The sequence below is a fragment of the Nasonia vitripennis genome, chromosome 5 (assembly GCF_009193385.2).
Source record: "Nasonia vitripennis strain AsymCx chromosome 5, Nvit_psr_1.1, whole genome shotgun sequence".
NCBI lineage: Eukaryota > Metazoa > Arthropoda > Insecta > Hymenoptera > Pteromalidae > Nasonia > Nasonia vitripennis.
In genome coordinates this window covers 11,061,437-11,071,745 of record NC_045761.1, presented here as the reverse complement: position 1 = coordinate 11,071,745, position 10,309 = coordinate 11,061,437, and the positions used below count along the sequence as shown (strand labels likewise).

The window sequence follows — 10,309 nt, the reverse complement described above, 5'->3', positions numbered from 1 at the left end:
CTCAGTGAATCTGCAATAAATAGGCATCCCTCTAGAATCCTCACCCTCGATTTGCATGTAGTAGGCATATTCGAGCGCAACTGTCCACAGCGAAAATAAGCCTTTGCGCTGCTATAGCGCACGTGCGACCCATTACCCGTGGCAATGGATTTGACTTTGAGGGGGATTTTCCGCTGACCGACGTCGTGCCGAGTTTAGCAGCGCAAGAGAGCGAGCGAGCCGAGGGTAAAGCTAGAAAAAGAGCGCGAGTGAGAGTAGGTATAACCCAGCTAGATAATCTCGAAGCAGCGGCTAATCCCGTGCGCGGCGAAGCCCCGCCGTCGAATTAAGGGTTTCGGAGCAGCGGCTCTACTGCCGAGGGTAGATAAGGAGCCGCGGCGAGCGAGTCGAGTCGAGTCGAGCTCGGAAGGGTAGAAGGACATGCCGTACTACAACTGGAACGGCACCGATCAGACCGCCGGCTGGCCGGAGGCAAGGATTCAGCCAGCGGGTGCACCACGCCTGCTTGGCTGGAACGTTCCTCCTGAGGAGCTGGTGCACATACCCGAGCACTGGCTGGTCTACCCTGAGCCGAATCCCGCGTTGCATTACCTACTGGCTTTGCTCTACATTCTCTTCACCTTTGTTGCACTACTTGGTAATGGACTCGTCATCTGGATCTTCTGCGCGTAAGATTTCACATCTTGCAGTGCGTGTGATCGTGCGGTGCGACGTTGTGCCGGCGGCTTGCTTTTGACATGTATCATATGCCCAAAAGTGATGATAAATTTGGATAATTTCATTATTGTTGAACTGTCGCTAGATTAGGTAACGATAAATTTACGTACAAGTTATGGCATTGATTGTGGTTGGTAAAATGTAGATTCTCTAGTATCTGTATATACCTATCCTCATTGACGTACACGCGCTTGACGTATATCCCTTTCATTCGATCTGCAAAATTGCGATCGACGTGTGCCGTTAATCGCATTAGAAAAAAACTCGCCTCCAACTAAATTTAGCGATGAAAAATTGAAGTACACCAGCGCTTTGTATATACACCATCAGTAATCTAATAAGCACGCATACTCGATCAAATCATAAAATTCCCGCACGACCTCAGAGCAAAATCGCTGCGAACGCCGTCCAACATGTTCGTCGTCAACCTGGCGATCTGCGACTTCATGATGATGCTCAAGACGCCGATCTTCATCTACAACTCGTTCCACACGGGCTTCGCCCTCGGAAATCTTGGATGTCAGATCTTCTCGTTCATCGGCTCTCTGTCCGGTATCGGCGCTTCCATCACAAATGCCGCGATCGCTTACGATCGTTACAGGTATAAGTAAACTCAATCATTAAAAGAGAGAAAAAACGAATTAAGCGAAATTTATACGAATATTAAAATCTGCCAGCACGATCGCGCGACCTCTAGACGGCAAACTGTCGCGAGGACAGGTGATGATGCTGATCGTGCTCATTTGGATGTACACGATACCTTGGGCCCTGATGCCGTCGATGGGTGTCTGGGGCCGATTCGTACCGGAGGGTTTCCTCACCTCCTGCACTTTCGACTACATTACCGACTCCGACGAGATCCGCTACTTCGTCGGTACCATCTTCACCTTCTCTTACGCCATACCGATGACGCTCATCATATACTTCTACAGCCAGATCGTCGGGCACGTCGTCAATCACGAGAAAGCTCTGCGCGAACAGGCCAAGAAGATGAACGTCGAGAGTCTCAGGAGCGGTCAGAACAAGGACCAGGCATCAGCGGAAGTTCGCATTGCCAAGGTCGGTTCAATATATTTGTCGAAGACCGGTAACGAACGCCGGTACCGATCTTCTTCATGCCCGAGCTCCATATACAGAAATCGGTATACCTTGCACGTTGTTTCGCAGGTGGCGTTAACCATCTGCTTCCTGTTCGTTGCCGCGTGGACACCCTACGGAGTGATGTCCCTGATCGGAGCCTTCGGCAACAAGAGTTTGTTGACGCCTGGAGTCACCATGATACCAGCCTGTTGCTGCAAGGCTGTTGCCTGTCTCGATCCCTATGTCTACGCCATCAGTCATCCAAGATACAGGTATATCCTCGATACCGATCGGCAAGTGAATACAGTTGATACGATCAAATAAACGAACAATTTTCGTAGATTGGAACTGCAGAAGCGCATGCCATGGCTGGAGCTGCAAGAGAAGCCACCGGCGTCCGACGCTACCAGCACCACTACCGAAGCAGTACCTGCCTCGAGCTAAGCTGCTTTTTCTCGACTCCTCGCGAATGCTCGGTTGCTTCAAAAAGGTTGACCGAGTTGTGCGTAAACCGAAAAATCGACTCATCATTAATATAAGCATTGAATAATTTTTTTTCTATCATGTTTTATAGTACGACGATTTCGGTAACGATCAAAGAAAGCAATGATTAAAAGAAAAGCGATTGCTCTTCGACCACGAAACCAAAATAAGAACGAAAGAGAAGAAGCGAGTGTCCTCGCTGGACAGCGATCTCCTGTTCTTTTGCTTTTTTTTACGCATCAGACTTGTTATATTTTTCTACGGATTATTTCTTCTTCCAAAAGCGTACATGCAAGCACTCCTCGTTGATTATTTTGAACCAATATATTACTATAACGTTATGTCGCTTTAGATCTAAGTCCATACCACACTTAGTTTTACTATATTTCAAACTAAATCATAAATATGCAAAGATTATTGTCTCTCTGTGGACCTATTGATTTTTCATAGTCGATAAGGCGTCAGGTGCTTCAGTAAAGTAAGGGAAATGTGTATATTTTATTTATCCACTAACCCATCATGCCAATAATACGGTGTCACACATACACACATGCATACACACATGCATACACATATATACCGAGAGATTAGCATATCATTGTTATTTTTTAATGCTTAATTATACACATATATCGAAATTGTTGATCGTGGTCATAATATAATCAGCGCCTCAAGATAATAACATCAGAACTTTGCGTTGATAAAAAAAAAAAACATGTAATTCGCCAATTTTTCAATAAAGTGCACGGCGTTATGTTCAAATTTATTCATTAAATCCTGCTTGCTTATATTTCTAACAAATGTACACGATTAGCACAATAGATTTTAAAGGAAAAAACGCGACAATGTTAAAAATTGCAACCCAATACTTCTGAGTAATTTTTTATTGAAATGCTTTTAATACATTATCGTATCTTACATAAATACTTAAATTAAATTCAAATAGATACACAATTTTTTTCAAACTTATGTTTCGATGCCGTGAAAGATTTCGTAACAGTCCATTCATTTGAATAAAAATATGTGTATATTTTTTGACGCGCAACTTTTCTCAAAATAGAGATCAAATTTGATAATGGCTAAAAAATTTGATGCAACGTTAACTTTAGAAAGCGAGACAAAACAATAACAATAAATTTTGAGTCTTGCCAAGGTTAGAAAAAGAATAAATTTTATATTTTCTATGTCTACATTCCCATTGCACATTTATATCTCGTTAAAAATATTTATTACAACATACGATTGATTTTGAAATCGATCAAGTCTTAATATCCTCTACGCGTATAACAGAACACACTAACAAATATTTCAATCACAATGTATAATTCTTTTAGCTAGTTTTATCACGTTAGCTCGTTTAGAAAAGAGCAAATAATTGGTTAAAACTCATTATTTTTCAACTCTAAGTAGATAGAGTAAAAATAACGTTTACCTGCACCTACAACGATACCAAAATCAGCTTGAGAGGTATAAGTTGTAAAAGATAATGCTTCGAAACAACAGTCGAAATTTCAATCTTATGCTACGTTTGTACATGTTAACTTGATTAATCCTTTTCGAGAATTAAATTCAATAGGGAACAGACAGTACCGAAATCATGATTTATTTTCTAGCCTGCTGTAGGAAACAGTTCAGCATAATTTGCGCCTACAACCTTGCTTTGGCAAATTTGAAAAAAGTCTATACATACAAAATGCTGGAGTAAAAAATACGTTTCTTCACTTTCGCATTCAGTTTCTAGTAGTATACTATTTCGCTCGAAAAATAAATAGAAAAAATTCATGTCGGTTCCCTATTTATAAAAATGTAATATCATCGAAAACGTTCGTTACCCTCGAATTTGACTACAATTCATCTAGATTATCGATCCGCGGAAGATCATTCTGGAAATCGCGAGCTTTCGAATACCCACAAGATTATCCGGATTTTGTACAATTATAATTTAGCGTATGAATTGGACGCACGTCAAACTCGCGACTTCCGCTCCCGCGCGAATCGGCTTTGGCATTTGGTCATGTATATTTTGCATCAGGTGGGTAGAATATGAAGTTACAAGTTGTGTGTGAGAGAGAGAGAGAGAGAGAGAGAGAGAGAGAGAGAGAGAGAGAGAGAGAGAGAGAGAGAGAGAGAGAGCTAGAACTCGGTATGAGATTCGACGATGTGATGATCGCTGGCAGCCAAGATGTTGTAGAGCCGCTCGCCCGAGGCTAAGATGGGCGAATCCGAGTCCGGGTAGAGGTGATGAAGGATCGCCAGGTAGTGGAAGCCCGCGCCCGTCGCCACGAACAAGTGCCAGATCGCGTGGGCGCACGGGATCCGGCCGTCCGACTTGAAAAACACGATGCCCAGTAGGTACGCTAGTCCACCCAGCTTCAATTCAAGAATGTTGTTATAGTCGTCCTGCAATTAGAACGATTAATAATCAGTATACACACAACCGCAGCTATTCAGAGAAGAATCTTGAACACTGACAATTCCAACTATCGCGATACTGGGGCCGATGCCCATGATGACGTAGAAGGTGGTCTCGAGCCACTTGTAGCGCTCGTGGAAGATCTGCTGGTAGAGGATACCAACAGCAGCCATGATCCAGACGAGAATGCGCATGGTGGGCAGCAGCACGTCACCTTGGACCGGTTCGTGGTTCAGCCAGGGGAAGTAGGTTGCCGCTATGAAGACGTAGATCATCGCCCGGTCGCACCTGTGCAGCACGTCCTTCAGATGCACCAGTTTACTACGGGAAAACAAAGCCGTTCAACAAAATCATCATACAGTTCAAGAAAAAACTAATACGCTTACCCATTATGAAAGCAATAGTGAATGCTGTGGAAGACCGTGGAGACGGTGAATAGCAGGAGCAGCGAGGTGCCGTAGATGATGGCCGAGAATAGTTTCGGCTTGGTGGAGGCGCGCTCGATGAGCTCCAGGGCGCCCAGCAACGCCGGCACGATCCAGATCCCGTGGGTGAACACGTTCGCCACGTGCTCCACGAACGTCGGCACATAAGCCTCGTGCGCGCACGCCTTTTCGTTCTTCCATTTCACTCTGCGTTCGAACAGAAAAGCCGACGTCGTTATCGTCTATCGCTACTATGGGTATGTGAGTTATTGTGTTTCTCAATTAAGGTGATTGAACTTCTTCGGGGAGAGCGGATGGGTCTTGATACGGGATAATTTAATTGGGCGTATTCTTATATAATATTAATATACTTTGGCCGATGCTTGTTTTATAATTAAGATAAATCGAGAAGAAAAATTCTTGTTTTTCTCGTCACTAATTGGATACCGCCAGTTTGTTTCATTATAGTTAACTTCTATAAGTAATTATCAATTCGGCTTTTTACGTATTCAAATATCTCAAAATATTGCAATCGACAATAGAAAATTCTCGGCAGGCGAGCTCTTCTACGCGTCTCGACTCGAGCAGAGCTTGTATAAATGTGCAACTGACGTGTAATCGTATTATCGGTTTATCGAATCAGGAAGGCGATGGTCAGCTCTCCTTTTCAAGTGGTTCCCTAACATTCCAAGGTTTTGAAAACGTTGCCGGATTGAATTTTTTCGTCGCATTGATTAACGTAAGATGTATATACTTTTAAAATTTTGTATGTCTTTACCGGAGGCTCTATAAGGATGACGTAACCGCATTCCGGAAAACCAATAATTGTTATGCCAGAGAAAAAAGCAGTATAAATATAGCAGAAAAGTTACGTACGGAGCTTTCTACGTAGTTATATGCGAAAAGCTTAACGAGACTTTGCAAACGACTTGTAATTTTGCCGCGATGTGTCTATACGTTCGCTAGAACTAGTCACATAATGTTTCTTTAATTTTTTATTATTTATTTATGTTAACAATTTGGCGAGACAAAGCGTAAAGTCCCTCAGTATTCGACAATTAGGAAAAGTTTTCGGCTACAACAAAGTTTAGAAAAGTTACGTCTAATAATTTTGTAAATTTGTTGCTCGATTTCACAGCTCTACTTAATTTCGTTAATCTCCACCTAGGCCTATGGAAGTCGCAAGCTTGGAGAAAGGGATTTGAAATATTCACAATGTTAGACATAGCGAAGGAAATAAATCTCTCTACTCGGTGTAAGGTGTAAGTATGCAAAAATCGTCGTATGCCACAGTCAACAGTAGTATATAATAGAGTATTAAAATAACTAAAAATTACAGGAAAAAATCGAACTTTATTTGCAAGTGCCATGCTTGAATATATATCACTGCAAAATAATCTCGTGCGCACATGTGCGAATGCTCCGCTCTATCTCTATCTTGCACTTTTTTTTCATCAATAACTCACACGCGAGCAATCCAGATTTTTTCTCTTACCATCTGACATAGGTTGAAAGCTGCGATATACATGATAAAATCCTCATGCCTTACAAGATAACCTTTTGCAATACAATATCTACGAAAGAATATATAATGTATGATACGACGTCAAATTTTTATACTAATTTACCAAACCATATACAGATATAGAATAGAATAGAAAGAGAGAAAGTAGCATGCACTAGTAGACAATTACGCCTATTACTTCTAAATTAACGATCAAATGTAGACCGATCGTGCGATCATCTTATATGAATTACGATAGAAATTTCAGTAGTAACTATTAATTATCTCTACTTTACATAACGATAATAAAGACGTCAAACCCTTATTCGGTTGCTTACTCTTTGAGTCGATGCATTTGCAGGATTTTCTTAATGGCTACATTGAACTGGTGCTGGCTCGATCCATCCATTTTTAAAATTAACTACGTCTAAGTCAATGCCAGCAGGGTAAGAAGGCATTTGCTTATAAAGTGTACACTGGACGATACCGATGCTCAGCTTTTCTTTTTAATTCAGTGCAAAATGTTACGTAACCTGTGCAACACAAATATAACACAACAAATCCTTGTTTAGTATAATTAGATAAAAAGTTACAAACCGATTTATCCAAAATTAAAATTCTTACTGGCTATACAAATTACTATCATTTATTCGTAGGACTACTCTTTACCTCGATCAAAACTTAACGCATCTAAACCAGCACACCGAATCACACAAAGAAGTATCCCGACGACGTTCCGACTTCGTCCGTCATATCCATCCGAGCCGGCCACCCTCGCGCGACTGACATCGGAGCAGCACACAGTAGCCCGATCGTATCGCGTCGCAGCGCAGCCGCTCATTATAGCACACTTACGTATACCCGCACACGCGCTCCTCCACTAGAAAATACTCGCGCGATATAGACTGTCGCGAGCGCGGGCGCGCATCAAAAATAAGTTTTTGGCAATAAAATCGCCTCGGTAGCAGCACCGGCTGCAGAAATTAATGAACGTTGCGCGATAAAGATCGGCTTTCTCGCTGCCAGCGCGGTGATAACGCGCGCCGCGCTTCGAAGATCCTCGAGAAAACCGCGACGGCCGTCGTCGTCCGATGCATCGAAATACATATATGCGACTCGTCAATTACGTAATGCGGAGGCTTAGTCGCGCAAGTACCGTCGCGCATGGCGATCTTGACGGTTCTTCGATTTTTCGCCGCTGCAGACGAATCTCCGACGCGTGATCGAGGCCTGATCTCTGAGAGAGAGAGAGAGAGAGAGAGAGAGAGAGAGAGAGAGAGAGAGAGAGAGAGAGAGAGAAACGAGAGTACAATAGTGAAACTGGAGCAGAGGTTCTCTGTACTCGTACGACTGGGAATTATTGCTCCTCTCTCGTTTTCTTTTTTGCCGATTTCAGCGGGCTTTTCCCTCGGCGAGTGGGCATATTATTGGAATCTTCAAACGGCTTTTTGTCCTGCCTAGGCATTATACATTCGTGCAGAGAATTTGCACACGTGGATAGAGGCCAATCGGAAAAAAGGAAAAACGTCACGCGAAGAGAAGCGTCCTTCGCTGAAGTGAGCCCTGTAGGTATTATACGCTGCAACGATTCTCTCTCGCTAGCCGCTCGGACGCTTGTTACACACACCAATCCGGCTAATAAGAATTGAGTGCGAAACTCGAATTACGCCTGAATGAGGCGATTGAATCGGACAAACGGTCGTGATTGAATGTAAATTGTAATCATTACACGGCGCGTCGTTGATGGCGTTTCTCTCTCTCTCTCTCTCTCTCTCTCTCCCTTCCTGTACGATATCCCTTATTCCTTCTACTATAGCCCTTCCTCGCAAAAATCGATGCAGAAAAGCGTATTGATTCGGACTCGAGCACTTCGCGATCTCATACATCAGAGATAACGATAAAAAATCGAACAAAGAGACATCGTGGATTCGTATCATATATAATTGGGAGGCGATTCACCCGGGCTTTTTTCCCGACCGCAATCTCTTCCTCGCGCATTCTTTTTTCGTCTGCGTCCGATAACATAACATTCTATATAGGCTTCGAACGACGCATATAAGTATACACACTGCACACACTTCTGGCCGCGCGCGCCTTTGACGATTATCGGAGAGCGAGTGACCTTGAACTTGTTCGATATTCTTGAAGAATACGGAAGGCCGCGCACACTGATTTTCATTGAGCGCGCGCGGTGCTTCGTTTTTTTCCTCTTCTTTTTTGTTTGCCAGAGGGCGAGAGCTGCCGCAAGATATCCGATTGATTTGATTGTAAATACGTAGGTCATGCAGATGATTATTATATACATTACAAGATATGTCGTCCTTATTATATGCAATGTACAACATCTCGCGAAGAGCAGTTGGATACTCGAACTCGCGCGCATACACGTACTTACGTCCGCCAATTGGCCGCAATTATCCAATTGGCATATGCCGGCATTAGCGGAGAGTGAAAGGCCCAATGTATGCGTACGAACACGTGATCCAATTAGGATCCATATTCCGGCCGACCGTGAACCGCGCGACGTCTCTCTACATCTCGCGTACGTATGTACTCATATATATATAGACATACAAGCAGTACATTGCACGTGTCCTCTGCAATATTCATCTACTGTGACCATTATGGACCTCACGCGAATACGGCTCTTATAAGCTTCTATCGATTGGACTCGTGTACGCGCGCATACATCTCCAGGTTTAATATTGTACGCGAGAGCGGGAAATAGTTTCCGACATAAATGAAGGATTTGCTCGGGTCATCGGGCTGCTGCATGCTCACGTGGAGCACGAGTGGGCTGCGCGCTGTCTTTGTGTAAACAAACACTCGTGCCGTTGCGGGATTAATCAGCTATGTTATATCAATGAATTATATTTAGATATAATATAGGGACAGACAGTATGTAGGTGTCTTTACTGCTGCTTTTTTTCATTGATTTTTTTTTATTGTAATATATACTTAAATTATTGAACGAACGTAGTTATATGCGCATTATCGTTTGCTTTGATTCGTTTTTAATTAAAACTACTTATTACCGCGATTCAGATTAATATCACTGGATGACAGAAAGTCAATCCTTTCGAACAATATCTACTCTGACAGTCTACTTATAGTGTATCCACCCAAGTTCAAGTGCTCGCACACTCCTACACATGTTCTTTTCTTCGAAGTGCATCATAATAAAGACGCGAGAGAATCAGCGGCAGCCTCCCTTTCACTCAACCGCGGGAACAAAAACAACAAAGTACAGACTATACATAGAATCTATATTCACCTCGACAGGAAGCTCCTTCGTCATTTTTTTATGTTTGGATTTTGATGTGCGCCGTGCAAGTGTCCCCGGCTTGCGTTATATGCAAGTGTGTGCGTTGTGGACAGCTAAAACTATGATACGATCCTGGCACACTACATTTTCTTCTCTGAACTATGGCTCTGAGCTGCTCTCTCTCTCCTCGGGACCGCGACGAAATCAGCTGTAACGATCTCCCATCGTTGTTCTATACACACCAGAGACAGCTCGAGGCTGACTGCTACTGCCAAGCGCCATGGCAGGCTGGCTACTGTCGATGGCTGATGGGGCTGAGTGGTGGGAGGGCCAGTAGCAGGGGTGTATGTGATGTATTATTATCGTCCTAACTCGCACGCTTGCGGTCTCGCGGCAGATTTTGACGCTAGGGCGGCGACACG

The 10,309-nt window shown here is 43.3% G+C and overlaps 2 protein-coding genes across 6 annotated transcripts; one reads left to right on the top strand and one right to left on the bottom strand.

The window, feature by feature from the left end:
* The first annotated feature begins 358 nt into the window (after positions 1 to 358).
* On the top strand, positions 359 to 3,055 carry LOC100124184 (opsin, ultraviolet-sensitive). 3 transcript variants are annotated; one of them, XR_004227953.2, is made up of 6 exons: positions 375 to 668; positions 1,103 to 1,318; positions 1,395 to 1,776; positions 1,885 to 2,069; positions 2,139 to 2,299; positions 2,372 to 3,046. XR_004227953.2 is itself a non-coding variant. In XM_016982792.3 (6 exons), exons 1-5 carry the CDS (start codon positions 421 to 423, stop codon positions 2,239 to 2,241), a joined length of 1,134 nt encoding a protein of 377 aa, XP_016838281.1. In that variant the 5' UTR covers positions 381 to 420; the 3' UTR covers positions 2,242 to 2,287; positions 2,372 to 3,046. The 3 variants fall into 3 exon arrangements, 2 of the variants coding, with proteins under 2 accessions (XP_001608074.2, XP_016838281.1); XM_016982792.3 differs by having other exon boundaries at positions 381 to 668; positions 2,139 to 2,287; XM_001608024.6 differs by having other exon boundaries at positions 359 to 668; positions 2,139 to 3,055.
* A 91-nt stretch (positions 3,056 to 3,146) lies between these two features.
* LOC100124183 (monocyte to macrophage differentiation factor 2) lies at positions 3,147 to 10,237 on the bottom strand. Of its 3 annotated transcripts, none has more exons than XM_031932103.2 (5): positions 9,897 to 10,237; positions 6,961 to 7,155; positions 5,080 to 5,325; positions 4,753 to 5,014; positions 3,147 to 4,680 (listed from the first exon to the last, which is right to left on the bottom strand). In XM_031932103.2, the coding sequence occupies exons 2-5, from the start codon at positions 7,029 to 7,031 to the stop codon at positions 4,414 to 4,416; spliced, it is 846 nt and encodes a 281-aa protein (XP_031787963.1). In that variant the 5' UTR covers positions 7,032 to 7,155; positions 9,897 to 10,237; the 3' UTR covers positions 3,147 to 4,413. The 3 variants fall into 3 exon arrangements, with proteins under 3 accessions (XP_031787963.1, XP_031787964.1, XP_001608073.2); XM_031932104.2 differs by lacking the exon at positions 9,897 to 10,237 and adding an exon at positions 7,247 to 7,801; XM_001608023.6 differs by lacking the exon at positions 9,897 to 10,237 and adding an exon at positions 7,292 to 7,801.
* Between the last annotated feature and the right edge of the window lie 72 nt (positions 10,238 to 10,309).